At 47.5% G+C, this 24,611-nt stretch overlaps 1 protein-coding gene across 4 annotated transcripts in view; it reads left to right on the top strand.

Moving 5' to 3' along the window:
* The window catches only part of FAM168A (family with sequence similarity 168 member A), a 176,956-nt gene extending 153,532 nt beyond the window's left edge, over positions 1-23,424 (top strand). The window contains exons 4-9 of one of the 4 annotated variants that reach the window (XM_070425591.1): positions 626-652; positions 5,998-6,123; positions 13,077-13,219; positions 16,248-16,422; positions 17,778-17,908; positions 18,541-23,424. In XM_070425591.1, coding sequence (XP_070281692.1) covers positions 626-652; positions 5,998-6,123; positions 13,077-13,219; positions 16,248-16,422; positions 17,778-17,890 — 584 coding nt within the window. In that variant the 3' untranslated portion in view covers positions 17,891-17,908; positions 18,541-23,424. The remainder of the gene's footprint in view (positions 1-625; positions 653-5,997; positions 6,124-13,076; positions 13,220-16,247; positions 16,423-17,777; positions 17,909-18,540) is intronic. The other 3 variants (XM_070425593.1, XM_070425592.1, XM_070425594.1) reach the window with 3 other exon arrangements.
* The last annotated feature ends 1,187 nt before the right edge of the window (positions 23,425-24,611 follow it).

The raw sequence follows: 24,611 nt of genomic DNA, 5'->3' as shown, positions 1-24,611 counted from the left end.
TAGTCTTGTAAGGTAGCGCTTCTTGTCTCCAGTTTTGCTCAGGGAGTTAAATAACTTGTCCAAAGCTGCTCAGCTAAAAAGCAGTGGAGCTGGGATTCAAACCCAACCTGTCTGAGCCCACAGCCTGTGCTCCTCCTCCTGCACCACATTTCCCCGGAAGCTTCAGGGAGGGGAATGCCTTTGCATTGGCTGTAGCTCTCTCGGGCTTTACAGAGAGCTCTTCAGAGGCCAAAATGATGATTTTGTCCCTGAACCTTCATGTCCTCTAGCACATAATCTCTGTCATGGGTGAAGTCCCTCTGCAGTACTTGGGGGAATTGAAATTTACTCTTAGCATGGACAGGCAAAGAGTGGGACCCTGGCCTTGTTCACATCCAGGCCGCTTCTGGGTCAGCTGCTGGAAGATGCCATCGCATTCCAGGAGGTGCCCCTCTGGGCTTTTCTGGATGGCAAGTCTGTCACTCCCCTCCAGGGTGGAGGCACTTTGCACCCTCTGCACTCTCTGTTTCTTGTGTAGCTTGGGGTAAACTGCTAACTTGAGACAAAGTCTGTTTTTGTAACTGCAATGTATACTACTTTGCACAGATTCTTAGTGGTAATTTCAACTAACATTTCTATCCAACAGAGTTTCAGTTCCTGCATTCAGCTTATGGTAGGAGAGCTATTTTTCCTCATATGTATTATGGCCTATGAATGTGTTATCTCGTAACAACAGTAGACCCCCTCTCCTGCCCTCCCCAAACCCATCCCCTAGGCTTGGGCTCCCCCAGGTGGCTCAGCAGCAGTTCCTAAAGCATGCAGGAACATGTATGATGGTGCAAAATCATGGGTTGGAGACACACATGAACCGTCCCCTAGGGCAGCAGTGAAGGATCATGGCACTAAAAGGCGTCTCTCCCCTTCCTCACCTCCGGAGTCCCATCTGACCCAGGTCAGAAACCTTTACCGTAACTGGCTGCTAAGTTCAAACAAGTGAAACAAAATTTTTGGGCTGCTATGGCTCCTCTGTTGGCTTTGAGGCGGCCTCTTGGAGGAGTACCTGGATTATGCCTATAAGAATCAAAAGCAAAACAAAAACAGTCGGCCCCCAGATCAGATTCTTCATCTCCATTGGCAGTCTGACATGTTTGAAGACCTGGTTGACTTGAGATAAAATCTGTTTCCTTCGCCCAGATCTTGAGCTCTGGATCTTTTTCAGGGCATTTTCCTGAATGGAGAGAGGTGAGGGTCAAGTGTGCCAAAATGAGTGAGGGACCAGAGCTGGGTTCTCTGGGCAGTGTGGACTCCAGGCCCCAGGCACCACAGGAACTTATGGGCACCTGTGAGGGTCCCAGCAGTGTAACTTGACTAGGTCCTTTTTGCCATAGACAGGAAGGGACCATGGGAGGGACTTGCCACTTTCACCACCCTCACCTGGGCTGCTCAGGACAGTGTTTTTGTAAAATCTCTGCACACCTTCTCAACTTATACCCTTAAATGATTTGGGTGCTGAATATTGAATTTGTGTGTGGCGCATCTTTCAGAAGATGAGCTGTGAAAATTTCTCTTTGCCACTGTTGTGTGCTGTGTGATCTTGGGCAATTTGCTAATGTGTTTTATTCCAGATGACCTGTAAGGTCCGTTTAAATGCTAACAACCAGTCCTCTTAAAATTGTATTATTTCAGTTTTGCTAGTTACAGACTTGTTTCTCCTATCCTTTATGGGGAGTCACTTGTTTGCCTCAGGATGTATGAACCTGGACAGAGGACTTAATAAAAAGTGGGAGAAGCTCTCATGCTCCCTCATCCCTCCAGTTATAGCATCCACAGTTCTAGTCCAGGCCCTAAGCTGGTCCTTTGAACCTACAAAGACCAGTAAGACAGGGACCCTGTTCTCAAGGAGCTCCCAGTTTAGTAGGAGTGACAGAGAAGCCGGCTTCTAAGAATTACAGTGACTGGAAAATAGTGGGCCATATGGGATCTATGAGGGGGCTGTGGTCAAGGAGTGGGGAAAAGAAAAGACTCATAATACAGATGGATGAGTCTTTAGCTCATAATTGATGAATTAATAAATGTTTACCAGTTAGCACTTAGGGAAAGACTGGGCCAGGAAGGGTGACCATTGTGAGCAAAAATACAGAAATGTGATGTTCCTTGGCACATTCTGGGAATGACAAACAAGTTTGTGTGGCGGTACAGGGTTAGAGAGTGAGAACAAGAGAGAGTCTAGAGAGATCATAGGACTAGATCATATGGGGCCTTGAATGCCACACAAGGAGTTCAGCCTGTAGGCAGTGGACAACTGTGGAATGTTTTTTAAAAAGGGTTTGTGATTAGGTTTAGGTCTTAGAAATAGCACTCTGGGTACAGCTTGGAGATTACAGTTGGCAGGTTTAGAAACAAGCAGAACAGTGAGGAAGAAATTGCAGAAGTTCAGGTGAAAGATGATGAGAGCTTAAATTAGAGCTCTGTGGGATAGAAGAGTAAACGGATATCAGGATTAGAAACTGTAAGACTGGGTGATACTTTATATTTTTTTAATATTTAAAAAAATGATTTATAGAGAAATGGGAAGGGAGGGGGAGAGAGAAACATAAATTGGCTGCCTCCCAGGCATGTACCTTAACAGGAATGGAACTGACAACCTTTCAGTGCACAAGATGACCCCCCAACCACTGAACCACGCCGGCCAGGGCTATGACACTTTATTTTTGATCCTCGCATCAATACTATGAAGTGATCAGGGAATGATTATTATTGCCGTTTTAGAAGACAACAAAATGGAAGTTTAGAAAGGTTGTGACTTGCCCAAGGTCTCACAGTTAATAAGTGGCACAGCCCAGGCTAGAATTCAGATTTCCTGACTTACTACATTGTTCAGGATGATGGTCCCTTGCTGCCTCTCCTCCTTGTGAGTGTGCTTAGCAAACTGTTCAAGTGTCAGAGGGCACGAGGGCCCCGTATCCAGGGAAGTGAACAACCCAGCACGTGGATGTGGGCAGCATGCTGTGACTGGGCCATGGCCCTTCACTGCCAAGGGTTCTCTCTCTCTCTTTCTCTCTCTCTCTATCATTCTCTCACTCTTGCTCTCTCCTTTTTAAATTAAGAAATAATACATATACTATAGTATATACAGTCCACTAGTCTCAAATATACAGCTCAGTAATATTTGACATATGTATACACTTATATTTAACTACCACCCGGTTCTAAATATAGAAACCTTTCTAGGAGTTGGTACCTTTCATGGCATCCAGGAGCAAACGTGCCTGTCAAAGCAACCTCCTCTGTTACCATGCCTCTGAAAGGCTCAGTTGGGTTGTCTTCATCCCACAACTGAGCTCTGAACCACTCACCAACAGAATGGTCACTTTGTACATGGAGGAGGAAGATCATATGGCACAACGAATGAGGAAGCCAAGTTGACAGCTAACATTCTTTTTTGGTTTTAGTCTTTCTATTTATCCAGTTATTTAAATTATTAAGTATTTAAAAATATAAAGAAATGTATTTGTTTTCTTTATAATGAAACCAGAAGAAGATATTCACTTCTTCAGGAACATGTATAGTTTGGTTCACTTGATCACTTGGGAAAGACATAATCAAAGGCACAGTCGCACTTGCTTCTTTCCTGGTTAATCTGAAACATTATTTTACTGTGTGTAATGCTGTCTTGTTCACTCTCTGGTTGGCGTGTGGCTGTGTTGCATCCCCCGCTAGACCATAAGTACCTTGTGTGCAGTGACCATGACCCACGTGTGTTCCTGTCCACCGTGGCGCTCCCCTCAGTGCTGAGTGCAGTAGGCCTCAGTCACTCTTTGGTTAATTTTGATTTATTTACTTTGTCACACAGTCCTTCAGGCTAATGTCAGGCTTTTGGCTTATGATGAAAATTATGGTACAGTATTCACCACTCGGGGAAACAGCTGGACCAGAACTGGACCTCCAAATTCTCTGCAGCCAAATTCAGGCCTCCTGAGAGTCCCTGTGAGGTCTTGAGGGCATGGATTTTTCTATTTAGGGAGGTGTTTTGGGTGGGCAGAGCTATCCAGCCACATGGAGTGGCAGGTTCTAAATTTAGAGACATCTTGATAAGATTTTTCAGCACTAATTGGATCCTTTATTAATCCCCAATCCCCACTCACCCCTATCCCAGAAAAAGAAACCCAAAAGAATTATTTAAAACTGACTGCCCTCATCCTACATTGTCTGCAAAGCCATGTCTTGATGTCCAGCAAAGGCCCTGGACTCTGCATAGGATTCTGCTGAGTCTCCATTTCTTCGGCCAGAATTCTCCTTTTAGTGTCACCTCCCTGCCCATGATTTTCTTCTCATTTCTCAGCATCCACTGTACATATTGCGGGCCATTAATGCAAGCTCAAGGTCAGCCCACAACAGCTAGATTTATAGCCTAGGATCAGCAAAAACAGCAGTCCTTGACTTCCTTCTCTGGGCCCGGTATCTCATGACCAAAGGAACTGAGGCGTTACCAGCTACTCCGACAGGCAGGGGGTTATGGGACCTCTCTGGAGGTGGGCTCTCCTTATCCTGGTGGAATTAGAGTGTACAGGCACCCTGTCTTCTCATAACATCCTGTCTTACCTTAGCCCCTTATTAAAATGTTTCAAGTATATGGGACTGTTGCCAGTGCAGCCCCACCTCCTTCTAATATTCTTTAAAACACCCATATACATAACTCCCAAGACCTTATTTGAATAGAAGAGATACTGTTAAAATAATTATTTTTACTCTAAGTAGCAATTTGTGTCAAGAATGTTTCTCCTCTAGTATTTGAAAGTATATCAAGGGAAATATCTAAAATGTTAGGCATTTCCCCCCTTTGAAACCCTATTTCCTCTCTCCTTCCCCACAGGATACCATGAAGGTAAGTTTTTTTGTGTGTGTTTTTTTTAAGTTATTCCCACTTCTAGAACATATGAAGCATCATCCTTCACATTTTTCAAGCTGAGCTTTGAGTCAGCCTGGGAAGTCTCTGTAAATTTCTTTCAAACTGGGCCTCATCTCTATTTCACACCTACTCAGGTTTGACATTTACTTTCTTTTCTTTTTTCTTTCTTCTTTTTTTTTTTTAAATATTGATTTCAGAGAGGATGGGCGAGGGGGAGAGAGAGATAGAAACATCAAGAATGAGGGAGAATCATCCATCAGCTGCCTCCTGAACGCCTCCTACTAGGGATGGAGCCCACAACCCAGGCATGTGCCCTGACTGGGAATAGAATTTCAACCTCCTGGTTCATAGGTTGACGCTCAACCACTGAGCCACACCAGCGGGCAACATTTACTTTCTTAGTGGCCCAAAAGATCATCTCTAATTCACAAGGAGATATCTCAAAGTGAGAGAGGCACCAGTAGCACCTCAACAGGAGATATAACGGGTGTACAAGCCATTTGTCTGTCTGGCCGTGGCTGGGTATATGGGAGGAATTAGCAGGGAGTAGTGCCAACATGGGCCCTCTAAGCTGCCAAAGCTCAATCCCTTTAGAAGAGATGGCAGTCCAGCAAGGTTCATGTCATATGGTAATTAATTTGGGGTTCTCTCTTTGAAAGCAACTTATTAAATACACCTCCAGATGAGATTTCAGGCTTAAAGAAAGAGTACTCAGTTGATCTGTCCCAATAGACAGTCGCCAAAGGCTCCGAGTTGCTACACATTCATGAGAAAGTAGCTAAGGAATAGACCAGGGCCTTAGGCCAGAGTGCCACACAGTAGGAGACAGTATTCACAGGTGTCTTCGTGGTTTTGGTAGTGGGTAGAAAATTTGGACTCTCCTAATTTAATATAAGCTCAGATTTCCTGGGGTTCACATCATTTGGAAGCTCACTTTAGCACTCCTCTCAACCACCACCCAGCTCAGAAAGGCTGGCCCGTCCTGTGTGTCTGAACAGGCCCCTTAAGTTATATGTTTCCATCCAGCCCAAGACCCTTACTTTGTGTCTGTGATTGGTGGTGCCCACTTCTTATTTCTGCCTAATGCCATTCTTGTGTCTTCCCTTAAGCAACTCTGCTGATGAAACAGGCCTGGCCACAGAACTCGACTTCCTGTGGCCCTGAAGGCACCTTCCACCTCCCAGTGGACACCGGGACCGAGAACCGAACTTACCAAGCATCCTCTGCGGCTTTCAGTAAATACAGCCTGTCTCCTCCTTTCCTGTTCCTCTTGGTTGGGACTGATTTGTCTCTTAGGAAGAGAGGAAAGGGAACTTTAAAAAGTGACATTTATAAGACACTATTTTAAGAGGTTCTCTTACCCACACAAAAAATTGGCCTTCCTCACATAGGAAAGGTCATCCCTACTTTGATCATGCAGCCAGCTCTGGGGAGACACAAAGCAGTGAGGGAGGGAGAAGGAAGTGCTCATCTGGCCAACAGATGAGGGAAGGACTGTTACTGTGTTTCAAGGGAAAGGACAGAGGGGACTTTTGAACACCTGCCTGTGGACCTTTAGAGCGGGCTCCTCCAGCTAAGCTAGCACAGGGATTCTCAACCGGGTGCTGTGGGCATCTGGATCAGATCACCCTTGTTGAGGGGCTGTCCTGTGCATTGTAGGGTGCTTAGCTGCACCCCTGACCTCTCCCCATTGGATCCCAGTAGCAAACCCTCATTATAGCCATCAAAAATGTCTCTAAACGTTGCTAAATATCCCTCGGGCCAGATTGCCTCTGCCTGAGAAATTCTATGCTCGCGGAAGCTTCACTGTGGGAGTAAAGTATGTACGGAGCCCTCAGGGAGGACAGAAACCCTCTGGCCAGTTAGATTGGTCGCACTCATCTTGAGGCTCAGTGAGGTGACTGATGGTTTTACCTTCACATCTGATTTTTAACACAAAATGGCTCCACTGTGTAAAATGAGGATACAAGTTGAGAAGTTAGTGGCATTTTGACTCTTTGTAAGTAGAAATGTTGGAGCTGTCCAAAAGAGGAATGGCTGGCCTTGGATGTGGTGAGTGCCTGTCTGAAGTTGTTTAGCAGGGGGCTGAGCAAGAACTGGGTGGGATGTTGCAGACTAGGCCCCATAGTGTGATTCAGTGGCTTGTTAATCTATTAAGACTGTAGGTCAGAAGAATACATGGTATGTTCTTTTTCTTTAAAATACCCAGTGTCATTTCTTCTTAGTTATCATTGCTCCCAAATGTCAACATCAACTGATGTTCATATGTAACATAGCTCTCACTTTTTGGAAACTGTGCTTTCATATCACCCTCTCATTTAATCTACACTGTAATCCTATTATTTGGGTGGATTTTTATATCAGTTTGAAAGCTGAGGCTCAGAAAGGTAATATACCTGTTGCCATCCAACTGGTAAGCAGCACAACTAGAAAAAGGTATCACCATGGTTAAGTTGCTACTACTGTTTTTGTTTTTGTTTTAATCTTCACCCGGGGATATGTTTATTGATTTGAGAGAGAGAGGACAGTAGGGGAGGGGGAAGGGAAACATTAATTGGTTGCCTCCCGTACACGCCTGACTGGGAATCGAACCTGCAACCCAGGTATGTGTCCTGACTGGGAATTGAACCCTCAATCTTTTGGTGTATGGGACAATGCTCCAACCAACTGAGCCACCCGGCCAGAACACTATTACTTTATTTTCATGAGTTGAATTGTACTCTTTAAGAGAGTGATGACAGCAGTAGGAAATTTTTCCAGATAACCTGTGGCATTATATATGTTCATGTATATGTGGCTTATACATATATATTCTCTCTCATATCTACATGTATGGATGTAGATGCTTATAGACATGTCTACTGTAGTACAGCAAAAAGAGCCTGAAGTAGAAGACCAAAAGAGTTGGGTTCTAGATTTGGTTGTGTGTTACTTTGGATAATTCTTTCCACATTTTGGACCTTGGTTTTTCCAACTGCAAAATAAGGGGGTTGGACTAGGTCATCTTTAAGGTTCCCTCTAGCTGTTTAGACTCCTGATTCTGTCATACTCAATATCCTCTACTCCAGCAGGGACCTCCTCCCTCCTTGCCCTGACCAATAGTTGGCCCACTAGCCATTGCTCACACATCTCCAGGTATGGGGTACTCATTCCCTTCAGAGACAACCCTTTCCACAGTGAGAAAGTCTCAGTATTAGAAGGTCTTGCCTTCTATGTTGAAATCTTCCTGCAGTCCCATTGAAATGTCCAGTAGCTATATCCTACTACCCTCTCATAGTTTATCATAGTCCCCTCTCTTTTAAGCCAGTAATGTATGAACCTGTGTAATTTTTAAATAGAGGTGGGATTAACTGGTCCTCGCACACTCATCAGGGTTCTTCCCAGCACACAGATTTTGTGGCTTCTAAGGCCACAGAAAATTCAGGGCACTTTGACAAATTTAGTTACTTGCTAAGCCTGTTTGTAACTAGGTCTCCCTCCTACTTATTCAGCACTCTTTTGTTCATCTACCAAGGAGACTTGAGGGTCAAGGCAAGAATCAGATCTAGAGCTTTGTCCAGGCATATAAATCTAATGTCAATAAACCAATTAGTCTAAGACGCATCCTTGATGTGAGGATCAATGCCTTTGAAGGTGTAGGGGCTCTACAGCTGAAAAAGATTTATGACAGTGCAAAAGGATTGACGAGAGGACTTGCTAGTGTACACACTCTCTTTATTATCCTGTTTGATGGAGCCTAAAATTATGGATAGGAACCTGAGAGAAAGAACAGGGTGTCATAAGCCTCTTTTAAGGCAAAGCTGGGACTTCTAGTGTCAGATTCCTTTTTTCTCTCACGATATTGCCTTTAGTAGAATAATGACACAAATGTTAATATACCAAATGCCCAAGATTGGCTTCCAGAGAGGAGTTCTGCCCAGAGCATGGCAAACCCTCAACTCTGGGCCTAGCTCTGCACTGATTTGCTGTGCAGTTTTCGGGATGTCTCTGCCCCTCTGGGCTCCAGGTTCTTCATCTGAAACAGAGAGCATTGAATTCAAGTCTATAATGTCCTTAAGGCATAACATTCCAAAGACCTAACTCTCTGACCTTCAGACTTAGGTAGAACTCCTTTAAGGAGAGTCAGGCCAACCTTGAGTGAGTTGAGTCTGTGTTCATTTTAGCAAAATGTATTAGTTGTGTGTGTGTGTGTGTGTGTGTGTGTGTGTGTGTGTGTGTTTGTGTTTGTTTTGTTTTGTTTTTTTCCATCAAGCCCAGCAGCAGCTTTTACTTAGATGCACAGAGCAATGACCCTGAATTTGGTGATGTTCAAGTAGCTGAGGCCACAGCCCAGGGGATTTTCCAGTGATCCTCAAGGCATGAACAGGACCACCAGTCAGTTGTGGAAAGTCCTCTGCAATGATTTCCTCATGAAAGTTTCACTGAAATACTCAGAGACTTAGAATGTCAGCTCTGGGAAGGCCACTCTAATATTATCTAATCCAAATGAGGCTATGTCTTGAGAAAAGAATTAACCTGACTCCCCGACAGGGCCCAGGGCAGTTTCTGTAGCCTTCTGACAAAGTCGGCACCCTTGAGAGCCACTGTGGTCAGAGGAAAGAGCCCTGAGTCCTGAGTCCTTGCGAGCAGTCAAGCTTGCTCAGCATATGTTCAGTCTCTCATCTGAGACGTGTGTGTTGGCCTGATGATCTCTGAGGCCTCCTTTAGCTCTGCACTTCTGCTTCTCCCTGCTCAGACTGTCTGGACAAACAGGCAAGGCCTTCTGCTGCAGCAGCATTTTGGCTGCCAAGGGTGTTTTGGCTACTGATTTGTATTCTGAGTATGTGTGTGTTTTCATTTCATAACATGGAAAAAGAGAAACATTCTCAGACAAGGTTATTCTTAGATGTGGAAACCAAATTCTATTGCAATCTCTTGGAGCCATTTGATTTTCCTCAGAGGGATGATCTCAACACTATGTAAGGTAGTTGTCCTTGTGGTGAAGAGGGGGAAGTGCAGGCTTTCCCAGGGATCAAAATCCCGGAGCTGATTCTCCGGGAGCATAAAGGAGTCACCAGTATTGTTGGCTTGTTAACTTTAAAGACTCATAAAATGATGGCATTTTAGACTGTAAAATTTTAGAATCTTAGAATCCTGGAGTCTTTTTCACGATGGATCATGCCAAGGAAGCCATAGTTTAACTACTATCTACTGTAGTCTTTCAGACCAGTCTCTGCTTGTATACCTCCAGGACAGGAATCTCACTATCTCTCTATACAGTGAGAGAAAAAGAATAGCTAATCTTTATGAAGTGCTTTTAATGTATTGGGCACTATTCTAAGGGCTTTGCCCTTATTAATGTACTTACCACAGTAACCCTACAAGTAGGTTCTGTTATTACACCTCCCCCCCCCCCTCCCCCCCCTGTTTTACAGATGAGGAGACTGATATATTCTACAACTGTTAAGTAGCAGGGCTGGGATTTGGACCCAGGCAATCTCTCTGCCTCTAGACCAGTGTTTCTCAACCTTCCTAATGCCGTGACCCTTTAATACAGTTCCTCATGTTGTGGTGACCCCCAACCATAAAATTATTTTCATTGCTACTTCATAACTGTCATTTTCTACTGTTAGGAATCGTAATGTAAATATCTGATATGCAGGATGTATTTTCATTGTTACAAATTGAACATAATTAAAGCATAGTGATTAATCACAAAAACAATATGTAATTATATATGCGTTTTCCGATGGTCTTAGGCAACCCCTGTGAAAGGGTCGTTCAACCCCCAAAGGGGTCGCGACCCACAGGTTGAGAACTGCTGCTCTAGACTAACAACCACTACTCTGCTGGATAGCTTTCATAGACAGGCACCTTGGGGTTCGGGGGTGTCTTGCCCTAATGTGGAAGAGAGATGCTCTCCACTCTGGCAGGACTCCCCATACCTTGTTTTGCACTTTTAAATCATGACTCAGCAAGATAATAAATATTTTAGATTTTTCAGGCCATATGGTTTCTTTTATAACTACCACTGTAGCAGGAAAGCAGCCATAGTCTACGTAAATGAATGGCATGGCTGTGTTACTGTAAACTTTATTTACCAAAACAGACTATGATTACCAAAAATTGCAGTTTGCCTGATTTAAATGTAATAGTATGAATAAAAGATTCTGCGGTAAAATAAATTTGGGAAAATCTCCTGCATATCCCTATTTTAGAGATTCACAGTTCATCTTGTCATTTTAAAACTTCTCAGGGTCATGGGATGAAAAAAACCAATCTTTTTATCTCTATTTTTCATTGCTGCTTTCTTTCTTTCTTGCAAAATAATGATTAAGATCCCTCAGAACCACAGTCCCTTGTGTACTCTTGGGATGTGCCCAGCTACCTTGTTTTATAGAAGATAATGTCTGTCTCCAAGCTGAAGTACCCCTCAGATGGCTTCTAGAAGTCTGCAGAGCTACTATAAACTCCCTGTTTTCCCCACATATCTGCTTCTCCTATGACCACTTCCATGATTAGCTCCACAATCTAGAAACTTGGAGGAATCTGCTGTAGACTTCTCCCTCAGCTGGCTCACACCACCCCTTCTAGTTAGTTTCCAGTTCTTATCAATGCTCCTTTCTCTTTCATGTATTCTTTCCCCTCCATCTTCTTTGCTACTTATTTCCCAAGTGTATTTGACCACAAAATTGGTTTCTCATGGAACAAACTGTGGATCTCCAGGAGGAAAGATAAATGACATGACTCCGGGAAGAGGACAGGACATATTTTATGGTGCCGTTGTAGCAACTAAACAGCACCTCCCAGATCCCGCCAACTCATCTGAGATTGGGGGCACCAAGCCAGAGCTGTGATGTGGACTGAGCGAGATTTGTGACGATGTGGCACTGTCCCTTCAGCTCAGAAAGGAGGAGAGCTTCCTATAAAGACCTGCCTTCTCTAAGCCCCAGGATCTTCTCATGTAGATCCTTGAGTTCGGTCCAGTCATTCATTTGTGATTCTCGTTCCTGAGTGATGCGTGTTTCAAGTGTGTCCTGTGAACATAGAATCTGAGTCTCTTCTCCAAAGAGTCAGGGGCAGCAGTTTGGGCGATGGTGAGTTTCTTAGGGTCTGACCTCTCAGCCTCCCCCCAGCTTTTGTCTACCCTGCTGAGTTACCCACATGGCCTGGGTTCCAAATTACTGTGAACCTTTGTGACCCCTGACTTCAGGCCTTCAGGCAGAGGTGGCCCTGCCCCGTGCCCCAGGGGGAGAGGAAACACCAGCTCTGTAGAGCAAAGTTTTTCAGCATCTCCGAAGGTGAGGATCTTTGAATGGTGTTTGTATGGAGGTTTTTATTTTTACTTTTATTTTTTATTGATTTCAGGGAGGAAGGGAGAGAGAGAGAGAGAGAGAGAGAGAGAGAGAGAGAGAGAGAGAGAGAAACATTAATGATGAGAGAGAATCATTGATCAGCTGCCTCTTGCATGGCCCACACTGCGCATATGCCCTGACCGGGAATTGAACCATGACCTCCTGGTTCATAGGTCGATGCTCAACCACTGAGCCATGCCAGCTGGGCTGTATGGAGTTTTCACCTTAAAACTTGGCACGGAGGAAGGGGACTATGGTGGAGGGAGAGAGATACAATGGGAAAAAGAAATAAGAGAAAGGGGGAAATCAAGAAAGAAACAGCAGAAAATACCCTGGGTGTTTAGTGAGGAGACAGAAAAGCAGCAAGCTAGAGAATGCAATAAAGAGTGGGCAGGTTATGTAATACATTAAACAATCAAGAATTTAAATTAACAACAACAAAAAGTTATACTATTATGCATTTATGTATAAAAAAGAAGTGAGCAGGTTGAGGGTCCCCCATCTGTGTGCACCTGCCTCTCACGGCAGGTAGCTCAGAATCCCAGACCATTGGAGCTACCAGGGTCCTTTAAGAGATCATTACTTCCATCTGTTATTTTATAGATGAGAGCCCTAAGATCCAGAGAAGTAAAAGATGCCAGAATTACACATGCATTCCTGTGCACCAGGACTGAGGGAGCTGCCTCTGGGAACAGTGCTCTCTGAGTGGAGCCCTGCTCTCTGTCTGTTCTCATCTGTGTTTCCAGCCTGGATTCAGCCCATTCTTGTCTAGGGAGTCGTGACTGGAACCTGCTACCTTCCAGCAATGCTGTTCTGCCAACTAATTGGAAGTCTTTCTTATTGCCTTGGTACAGGATATACTGCGGGGACACCATACAAGGTCCCACCGACCCAGAGCAATACTGCTCCACCCCCCTACTCCCCATCACCCAACCCCTATCAGACGGCCATGTATCCCATCAGAAGTGCCTATCCTCAGCAGAATCTGTATGCCCAGGTAGGTGCATGTGGAAGCCTGGGCCCACCTCTTCTCCAGGTAAAGGAGCCACCAGCCTGAGTGGGTGGGTGGGTGCAGGTAAGAAAGAAAAGGAAGGAGAGCTCCTGGCTCTGCCCAGCTGTCATTGTTGTGTCACAGAAACAATATCCCTGCAGTTTATACATTCCCTCACTCCACCTCAGCCCCCGGGAGTGACACACAAAGTCACTTAGATTAACGGAGCCCAGAATGCAAGATGGGCAAGGGCTCTTGGAGATCTAGCTCAACTGCTTTTTTATATACAAACTAGAGGCCGGTACATGGATTTGTGCACTGGCGGGGGTATGGCCTGTGGGGATCGGCACACTGTGGGAGGGATCGGCACACTGTGGGAGCGCTGCTCATCCTGGTCAGCGGAGCAGCTGTGGACCTGCCCTCTGAGCAGCTGCTCCTGCTGTGGGAGCACACTGACCACCAGGGGGCAGCTCCTGCATTAAGCCTCCTGGTGGTCAGTGCGCGTCATACCAACTGGTCAACTAGTCATTCTGGTCGTTCCATTGTTTGGTTGCTGGATATATATATATATATACATACACATACACATACATATACACACATGCACACACACACACTAGAGGCCCGGCGTATGAAATTCGTGCGGGGGGGGGGGGGGGTCCCCCTCAGCCCAGCCTGCACCCTCTCCAATCCGGGACCCTTTGGGGGATGTCTGATCAGGCCTACACCAGCAGTTGGACATCCCTCTCACAATCTGGGACCACTGGCTCCTAACTGCTTACCTGTCTGATTACCCCTAACTGCCCCCCCTGCCGGCCTAGTTGCCCCCAACTGCCTCCCCCCGCCTGCCTGGAAGCCCCTAACTGCTCCCGCGCCGGCGTGGTCACCCCATAGTGCCCCCCATGCCGGCCTGGTTGCCCCTCATTGCCCCCCCCCCCCCCCCCCCCCCACCAGCCTGGTCATCCCCAACTGCCCTCCCCTATGGGCCTGGTCACCTCAGGCAGCCTGCTGCTCAGTCGTTTGGTCGCCCCTCACTAACCCCCCCTACCAGTCTAGTCACCCCAAGCAGCCTATTCGGTCATCCGTTCAGTTGTGATGGTCGCTTAGGCATAGATAGATAGATAGATAGATAGATAGATATAGATGGGGAATCCAAGACCCAGAGAGGTCACCTATTGGGTGAGTCAGGATGAGAACCCTTATGTCTTGGACATTTCTCCCTACCCCCCACATCCACTCTTCCTTGATAAAGTCTGTGAGCTTGAGTGGGGAGGACATATTAATGCCCAGGCTCTGCCACCAGTTGGCTGTATGACCTTGGACAAATCACTCTGTGTGCCGCAATGCCCCATCTGGGCTCCTTGAGCTACAGAATGTTGTGTTCTGAGGGGATGGCAATGCTACAGTGACTGAGACTTTAACACACTCAGGGCACATTTTTCTGGAGTGACAATTTTACATGAGGCTCTTTTTAAAAAAATGTTTTTATTGATTTTAGAGAGAGGGGAAGGGAGAGGGATATAGAGATGGAAACATCGATGAGAGAGAAACATCTATTTATTGGCTGCCTCCTACATGCTTCCTAGTGGGGATCAAGCCCACAACCCAGGCATGTGCCCTGACTGGGAAGTGAACTGGTGACTTCTTGGTTTATGGGTCGATGCTCAACCACTGAGCCACCTGGCTGGGCTGACATGAGGTTTAAATAATAAGGAGAATGCTTTTTAAATATAAAAAACAGCTATATTTAGAGTAAAAAGCAAAACTTTAAAAAAGGACAATAGGCTTGAGATAAATGTTTCTTGTTTATGGTAGGCTGCTTTGCACTCTGCTCTCAGACCTCTGGGGTCACAAACCACATTCTGAAGCTCTTGTCATTTAGTAGAAACATTTGAGAAGCTCTGGATTAAGATGATCCAGGGGCCCCCTGCCTACTCCCCACAAGGTCAGCAGGCCTGTGGGCTGTGGCAGGAGGAAGCAGCCATGTGGTCCAGGCATTTGAAAGTCACCTTAGACTATGGTCTCCGTCCTCAACCTTGTTCCTAAAGGGAATGGGTGGTAAGAGATATCTAGGGAAATGCTCTGCACCTGTGACCTTCTTCCAGGAAAATGGCAGCACTCGCACCGGTGTGACGCTCCCACTGGTCCAGGGGTTCCCAACCTTTATTTGGCCATGCCCCACCTAAGCGTCTCTAAAATCCTGATGCCCCCCCCCCCCCGCCCCCAACATATAATTCTTATTATCCAAAAAGTGAACTCCTATTCACGTGGAGGAAGCCTGAAAGGCCATTAACTTGGTCTAAACAAGCTTCCAAAGAACATGGCATCCATCAAAGAGAAAAAAGAACGAAAGGACAGTTGAAGTACTGAGGAAGAAATCACTAAGAAATTGTTTAAAAAATAATAATATGAAGTGATATGGAAAAACAGCAAATAAAGCTTCAAAACAATCGAGAACTGAAGTGTATATATGTCACAATACATATTTATATCCTGTATATGAGGCCTCTAGAACCATAAGAAATGCCAAAAATTCACTGTTAATAACTCATTCTCAAATTGCCCCCCTGTGGGGCGTCTGCTTCACGTTGGGAACCACTGCACTAGGCCTTCACGTGTGTGGCACAGGGCCCTGGCATTTACTGGCACGCCCACGTCCTCTTCACTCATTGGTTGCAGCCCCTGCCTTTACATGTTAGGCAGCGTATAGAGCACATTGCAATAAAATACAAACATTTTAAAATGCCAAATCAGTGTTACAGAAGTAGAGCCATTACCCCACTAGATCATCCTCGCCGCCCTAGGAACGAGGCAGGACAGGGTTGGAGCCTTACTTTTCAGACCAGAAGCTTAGCCCAGCACTGCATTGTCCGTAATCATGTAGTGAAACAGAAGCAGAGCCCCAAGTGGGGCCCATACCCTGTGTCCCTGGTCTGTGCTTCCCTGGGGGCCTGGGAAGAATAGGCTTCCCCCCTCCTCTCCACACCCCTCCCACCTTTAAAAGCCTGTGTGACCTCAGCCTTTTCTCCCCCAGGGAGCCTACTACACACAGCCGGTGTACGCTGCCCAGCCCCACGTCATCCACCACACCACGGTCGTCCAGCCCAACAGCATTCCCTCCGCCATCTACCCGGCACCTGTAGCTGCCCCCAGGACCAACGGCGTGGCCATGGGCATGGTGGCTGGCACTACCATGGCGATGTCAGCAGGTGAGGGCCATCTCTGTGTCAGCGTCCATTCATCCCTCTCCTCCAGGAACTCGTGACAGAGTGGAACACAGTCATGGAATCGACGTAGCATCATAGGAGAAACCCTGTGCCGGGGCTTCTGGGAAATAGAGGCAGGACCCTCTACTAGTAAATCCGTCTGCAGGGATGAGGACGATCTCACGAGGAGGGCATATTGAACTAGGCCTTTAAGGGTGAACGTGCGCTAGCCAGAGAAATGAAAGAGCAAAGGGCAGTCCAAGCGGAAAGACCATGAGTATGGCATGTTCACAGAATGGAAATGGCCTAAAGCACTTAGAAAATAGTGGTGTGAAGTTAGAGGGGTGGCTGGAGCAATCGGCAGAGATAAAGTGGGGAAGAATACCTATAGGTATCGGAGAAGGGGCTTAGGCAGAGGAGAGATGGGCTTGAAACATCCCCTCTGGCTGCAAGGTAGAGGCAGAATTAGATGTGGGGGCTTGAAGCACGCAGGACAGGGGGAGGCTGTAGTTCAGAGGAGAGATGATGACATGAGGACTCTGATGACAACAATGGCTCCAGGAAGGAGAGCATGGGGAATGTTACTTAGCAGGCAGGAGCATAAGGACCTGTCTCATAATTAGTTGTAATGCATGGGAGAAGCAGGAGTCCAGAATGACCGTTCTCCATTTCTAGCTTACTCCAGAAATTAGACACCCCCCCCCCCCCGCCCCCCCAGGGACCTGGAGGATGGGGTGGAAGAGAAGCCAGAGGAAGAGCATGTTTAGGGAAGTCAGGAGGAGTTGATACTCCAGAGAAGAGATGAGAAGACAAGAGGGCTATGCCTGATTTTTAGAGTCCCAACTTCTAAAGAATCAGCTGTCACCTTCTGAGGGAAGAGAGTACAAGGGGTCGAGTGGGTGGGAGGTAAGAGTTTGGGATTTTATTCTGCCCCAAGTGGAAATGGTTGTTGAGGCCTCTCATTCCCCAGATCACATCAGGGAGCTTTTGAATGCTGCTCGGTGCCAGCCTTGTTCAGTTCCTGGGTACCAGGTACCAATAGCTCAGACCAGAGCCCTGCCCTTAGGAACAACTAGGTTAGTGGGAAGCACAACCACATAAGCAAGTTACCCCTCAGGTATTTCTGCAGTGACAGGAGCATGCAGAGAGGAGGCCACTGGAGAAGGGATGGGCTCTGCCCTGGAGCATCAGAAAGCTTTTCCTAAGGCCAGGTGGGGAAGGGCTGGTCGTTCATGAGCTGGCGGGGAGGAGGGGCCCCAGGCGGGGAGCAGCTGTGTGAAAGACCATGGCCTCATTCTCTCCATCCCAGGGCCCTGGGATGGCCTCATCAGCTTTGCTCCTCTCTCTCTGGTGCTCAGGTACCCTGCTGACTGCACCCCAGCACACCGCGATTGGGGCACACCCTGTCTCCATGCCAACATACAGGGCCCAAGGGACCCCTGCGTACAGCTATGTGCCACCACACTGGTAAAGCCTGCAGCCCATCCAAGTGAGTGGAGTCCGGGAAGGGAGAGGTAGGCGGGTGAGTGAACACTAGGACTGCTTTAGAATCCCAGGTGTCGTGGGGCAGGGACAGTTACCAGTTGCTTTCATGCTTCAGTTCAGTAATATCACTCTTAATAATGGTGTCACTTTACATATATTCTAAGTACTTAACATGTTATCTCATATCCCATCAGCTCTGTTGTACAGACAACTACATAGTTCAGCATCCCTAACCAGTAACAATGAAGCAGGGACTTGAACTCCAGTCCTCTAGTACTAAATTCTAGACTCTTTACCATACGGTCTTCACACTTTGAACTGTGGGCACCATTCTTCAACTGAAATCTTAATCAGATGTTGGCTCTGACTAGTGCCAACCCCCCGCCCCCTCCCCACCCCCACCCTCCATTCCTCTTGCCTTCGGCAGCTTCTGAGGCAGTGCCAGTGAACCGCAGGGGACAGGGGTGTCAGCAGCTCTGCCCTCCACATCCTCCAAAGGCTGTTGCACTGGACAGGAAGCAGGCAGCTCTGCTGGGACAGCACAGAGGGCTCCCCAGGGGCGGGGAGGGGTCTCCTGGCTTCCTAAGTGGCCTTGGGAACACCACTGTCACTAACTGCTCTCCCCTTCCTCCCCAGATCTGGAGTCACACATTGTATGCAACTACTCAAGTCTTACAGGTGCTGGAGCAGTTCCCTAGCAGCACCACCTCTATTTGCAAGAAGAGACAACAACGGAAGTGCAAGGGTCACTTTATGCATCTTTAGCGGTTTTGATTTTTATTTTTGGTTTATGTAAAAGCTGCTTTTTCTAATCTCCTGCCTCTCCCCACTACCCTCCTCTTAGCCACGGCCCTTCCAGCTTCACCCCTCCTCCTACCTGACCAGGCACTTCCTCTCTGCTCTTCTTCTTTCCTTCCCCAAGCGTCCATTCCCCGGGGATCCCGGTCTAGCGGCAGGTAGAGAGTGGGGGTTATTGCAGTGGTTCAGCTGAAGGCACGATTTCCGATTTCCTTTGAAAAGCCTAACAGATGTAGCCCTTGGGTCCAGGGTGGGAACTCAGAGCTGTTGAGCAGGCTCCATCTTTGGGGGATTGTTTCCTTTTTTTATTTTTCTCAAGATTAGTTTAGGACATTACCATGTCCTGACACAAATGAAATGTCTTCTGAGAACCATCGCAACAGATCAAGAACAAAACACCTGATTAGGTAGGAGTGTTCATAGCAGCTTAATACCCCAGGTGAGAACCTGGGAAAAACAGATTTTTGGGGGAGAACTTGGGGGTGTGGGGAGCACTGTGCGAGGGAAGAGGGAGAGAGGTGCTTGCCTGCTGGCTTTGGTTTGTAAGGCCTCTGGCTAGATTGCCTGGGCCTAGACCCTCTGATTTGCACAGTAATGTAAACTGACCTGGCACTTCCTCAGAAGGTGATTTTGACCTCAGACCTGCCAAGCAGCTGCAGGGTGGTGGGCTCCCAGCCTCCCAAAGCCTTGGACGGCCAGGTGCCCTGTGTAACCCAGACCTTGGCCCCTGAGCCCCCATGGACCCACTCTGATGAGGAGCCAGCTCCTGATTAGCGTGGGAACCTATGGCATTTCTCTCCCTTCCTTCTGCCCTTCCCAGTGCCAGAGCTCACCCATCTGTCCTTGGGGCTGGCAGGCAGGCCAGGCTCTTGGTTACCTTTAGCCACTCATGGCCAAAGTGAAGGAACCACATTCCAGATGGGTGCTGGCAGCTCTGAAGGTCAGAATAGTGAAGGAAAAGCAATAGCAATAAACATTTCATAGACTCATGGAACTGAAGGGACCTTAGCAATCATCTCATCCATTCCCCTATTTGACTGATGAGGAAGCTGAGGCCTGGAAAAGAGGAAAGGACTTTCCTAGATCTTGCAGTAAATTAGCATTAAATGCAGCCTTTCTACCTAGGGGCATGTTGCTCACAAAAATTTACCTAGGGATGGATTGGCTTGGTTTTGTAAAAATTAAGTCAGCAGTGCCCACATCTGGTGAGCTCTGGAACAGTATCTGTCTGGGTTTTTGTTTCTGTTCTTTTCCTCCCTAGACTCCAAAGGCAGGGGGAAGACTGGGCAGAGGTTACTTGGGAGCAGATGACAGGAACAGAAATTGCAAATGAAGAAATAGCATTTGGAAATTCTGTGAAGACACCTGGAACTTATGTCCTGTACCTGACTCCAGCCCTAGGAGAATGAGCAGGTGTGCTGTCTGAAAGGAGGGTCCATGCATTTAGGACAGTAGCGCCTCATCCTGAGAGAAGAGGAGGACCAGGATGAGGCCTGGGAGAAGAGGGGTCCCTGGGTCAGGAGGCCCTGCTAGTCTCAGCTAGGAGCCTGGTTTGCTCCCCTGCACCTAGCACTTGGCTGGGCCAGCAGCCCCCCTAGTGGGGGCAAGGACATTTACTGTACAGAGTGGGATCATTGATAATACTTGGGACTTTTAAATAACTTTTTCAATTTAAATTCATGCAAATGTGGACATATCCCTATCTCTACCTCCCATCACTCCCTAAATCAGGAAAAAAAATCAGAAACCCTTGGGCCAGGAGGGCAAAGCCCATCAGCATCCTCAGCCCAGAGTCAGAAGTTGGGGCCAACCTTCTTGGCCTGCCAGGGACCTGGAGGACCAGTAAGGAGAAACCCAGCTGTTCTGAATGGTCTGTCCCGGGTGCTGAAGTTTCATTTTAAAACAACCAAGTTTCCCAGTGTTAATCCATTTTTTGCAAATACCTCCTCCTCCTCTTTGGTTTGTAAGGGTGAAGATGGTTTTAGATTATGTCATACATATTTGGAAAATGCCAAAATAATAATAATAGTAACAGGAAACCTTGGCATTTATCTATCAGGTGCTTCATAGATTTCAGAGCACTTCACAGCCTTTAATTTACTGGCCCTGAGACAGAGAGACATGGTCAGAGTTATTATACCCACTAGACAAATGAGGAGGCTGGTTCTAGAAGGAAAGGGAACTTGCCCAAAGTGAACAGAACACTGGCATCCTGACAGGCTTTCTGAACCTGCTGCATCCAGATGGGCTGCAGTAGAACCAGAGAGGAAGGAAAAAAAAGGAGACTTAGGAATGACCTTGTTACTTTCGTTCTTTCTACACCAATAAGTAAAAACTAATGTCTAGTACCTTGCAGTTCACAGAACAATTTCACATCCATCCTCTGATTTAATCCTGTGAAATAGATTATTCCTCCCATTTGACTTAGGAAACAAACTCAGAAAAGCAAAGTGACTTGTCTATCTGCTTTCTCTCTCCCTCCAGTTTGACTTATACACAGGCTTGCAGACTGATGCATCTATGCTCTGCACCCTCTCTTAGCCCTAGTATGTAACTCAAGATCAAAGACAGGCCCCAAGGCATAACGAAGGCACAGAAAGGCTGTAGTCTGAAGAGCCCAGGCCCAGCACCCCTTTATAGTACGAGTGTTGGAGCCTCGCTCTCTTGCTCTGATGGAGATCCACAAGCCTGGCCAGGCTAACATGACAATGAACTGCAGTGCTGGCCCCGCGTGTAAATCCCTCTCCACCCCCTCCACTGCCTCTCCCCAGTACCACAGCTTGGTGGCCAGCATTGGGGGTATATAGATGGTTCCAGTCACCAGCCAACCCTTTTACCCCCACCTCCCTTCTATTTGACTCCCTCTCAGTAGCCTGGGGCCTGGGAAGCTGGAGTGCCCCCAATCTGCCACATTTTGAGAATGTTTTAAAAATGTCTTCCCCATGAGACAGGACAATTGCTGCTCCTCTCTCTCTCCTGGTAATGATCCTAAAGTGATATCCCCTTCCCTAAATACTGAACAAGGACATACACCTGTCCAGAGTGTTTTCATGTACAAAGTACTTTGACATTGATTGCCAAATTACCCATCTTAAAACTAAGTTTCAGAAGTCTTAAGACTTGCCAAAGGTCACAGAGCTCAAGAGAAAGAGCCAACACTTGAACTCTTCAGATCCTCTGCTCTTCCTGCTGGCACCTGCGGGTCTGAGTGGCAGGGGTGAGGAAGGGATGGCTTCCTGTCTGTCCCAGGGGTGAGGACCAGGACCTAGAGACGGTGCAGAGTCCTGACTCCTTATCCCAACTCTTACCTCTGGCCACCCAAATTGTTCCAAGTTTGAGGTATTTACTTCTAGAGGTCTGGGGGTGCTTCTTTGGAGGAGCTTGCTTTGTTCTGCGTGGCCTCCAGAAGTGAATCGGACATAAAGTAGGGCCGGCCTCTTGGTCACCAAGTTCTGGTGGTGGTGTGCAGACAGGACTAGGCCAGTCTTAGCAAGGCCCTGGCTTAGCCAGGCCTGGAGCCCTGCATGTCAGATTCCTCAGCTCTGCTCCATGGCCCGAGAGGGAGGGCCGAGAAGGCATGGGTCTTGGGCACAGCACTCTGACTAGAATAACTTGGATCTCACCATGGCATTTCTCCTCAATTGCAGTTGAAAGTGTGTGGCAGCTCTGCTTTTCCATCCTGCATTCTACCACATCACTGCAGGGGATGTGGTGTTCAGCCACATGCCAAGCTTAGCAATCCAGAGGGGTTAGGTCAGGCAGTGGAGTGGGCAGGCGGGAAGCAGGATCACAGTAGAAACTCAGCCAGGCTAACATTAGATTCCACACCTGAGCCCCTGAGAGCTCAGGCTCCATGGGCAGGCCAGGCTGCTGCAGGATCTGTCCTTCACCTGCCCATGTTCCCCTCTCCTAGAGAACTCATTTCTGAAATTAGGCATTACTTGGTTCCAGGGCCCAGCCGTCAAAATTTCTGGCAGGCCAGCTTCAACATTCCATAGCCAACCTCGCCCGAACCAGACTCGATCCCACTCACTCAGCTTCTTTGGTGGGTACTTTCTGTCTTGCATGCTGTTGCGTTCAGCCCAGTGGCCAAGTGAGACACACAGGAGTTAGGACTGGCTGTCCCAAAGCCTGAAGGGAAACTAGAGCGCTCACTCTCCTGTGGCTGCATCCGTAGTCCCTAGGCTCCTTGCATGGCGGTGAGACTCATACCCATTCCAGCTCCTGGTACAGGGGTGTTTTCCTTCCCGGAGAGAACAGATAGAACAGCTTTGCAGATAAGTACCAGCCCCTGGGAGTCAAATGGGTGAAATCATCTTTGAGCTGGACCCCAGCAAGACCAGCATCTTCAGGCTCCAGCCTTCTCCTCCAGCCTGAGAATCGGGAAGAGTGGGACTGCCCAGAGACCACCTTCTCGGGTCAGCAGATTGTGTGCATCTAGGGTGGGACTTGAGCTTCTCCTCACCAAGGGGAGGCCAGACCAGGCCTCTAGCAACTTGGAGTTGTAATGACCTTTAAAGGCCCAGCGCCTGTCCCCCTCTCCTGTTTCATATCACCTGTTCTCATGGCATGTAACATCCCTGTGAGAGTATTGTATATGATTTTGTATTTTTTAATTCATTTTAATCTACAGGTTGGAATCTGATTTTTAAATTTTATTGGAATTCACATTTTAAAAGGAAAAACATTTAAAATAATAATAATAAACCTTTGACCAGTGTCTTCCAAGTAGTTGATCAAAGAACTTATAGGTGTTTTCAAACACAGCCTGGAGTGCAAAGATGGGAAAGCCCCATGGCCTCACTTGTGTATATGAAGTGTAAATCTGGTTTGGTTTTGTTTTGGATTCTTTTGGGATTTTGTTTTGTTTTGATCAGATAGTGATCATTCTGAAAGATTGAAGCCAAGAATTTGTAACTATGATATTTACTGTAAGCTGTAGAACATTCAATAACTATTAAAAAAAAGTTTCCCAAAAAAGTTGGGGGTGACCAGGCTGGTGGTTATTGGGGCAGGGGACACAGACCACCTCCTGGCCAGTGAGTCCCTGGCTTCTTCCCAAGTTGGTCCTAAACTTGTTCTCACAGGCAGGCCACACCTGTGCTGCATCTCCCTGCAGGCACAGGGGCTGCCCTGGACTCACCGCTGAGGGGCTGGGTAGTGGCCATCAGCACCTGGACAAAGGTGTGTCCTACAGAAGCACAGGGAAGCCAGGGATGATGAAGGCTGACATCTGTGTGCTCACTTACGTGGCTGGTGCCGCACGTGATGCCTGGTAACTCTCAGAATCCTCACAACATGATGGGAAGTGAGTCCTGTTGTTAGGCCTGTCCTCGGGAGGGATGGCTCGGGGGTAAGTACCCTGACCAAGGTGACAGCTGGGGAGGGCAGAAGTGAACTCACGTAGTCGGCTCCACATTCCAGGCACCACCACAGAGGAGGCGATGCCTGACTTGCTTAAAGGGCCAGTCTGTCAGGTGGGAAACCAAGGAAGGTACGTGGTCACCGTCCAAATGTTCAAGTGCTGGCAGTTTTGCATCCTAAACATCTCACTTGTCTCTCCTCTGGACAAAGCCACTACCCCAGTCCAGGTCGGGGCTTCACCTCCTGGTCATTGTGGCCACCATTTCCTTCCAGGGCCTGGCCCCCCACAAATCTATGCTCTCCTAGCCTCCAAACACTCAACCTCTTCCACTGGAGAGAAAACAGGCCCAGGTTGGCTAACTGACCTGGCTCACACTGGGCTGTAATTACAACCCAGACACCTCTTCAGCCTTTTCCACAGCCTCACTCTGCCGCCATAGCACCATCCCCAGCTTCCCCTCCTGTGCTCACCTGGTGAGCAGCTCAGGTGTGGGAGGGGAGGGCACCTCTGCCCACAGCCAGTGCCAGGCTGTCACAGCAGCTCT

This window comes from Myotis yumanensis, unplaced genomic scaffold (assembly GCF_028538775.1).
Source record: "Myotis yumanensis isolate MYYU_CA2020_CCGP unplaced genomic scaffold, mMyoYum1.0.hap1 SCAF_10, whole genome shotgun sequence".
Taxonomy (NCBI): Eukaryota; Metazoa; Chordata; class Mammalia; order Chiroptera; family Vespertilionidae; genus Myotis; species Myotis yumanensis.
Note: the sequence above shows the minus strand (reverse complement) of the source record. Positions and strands in the feature narration are given on the sequence as shown.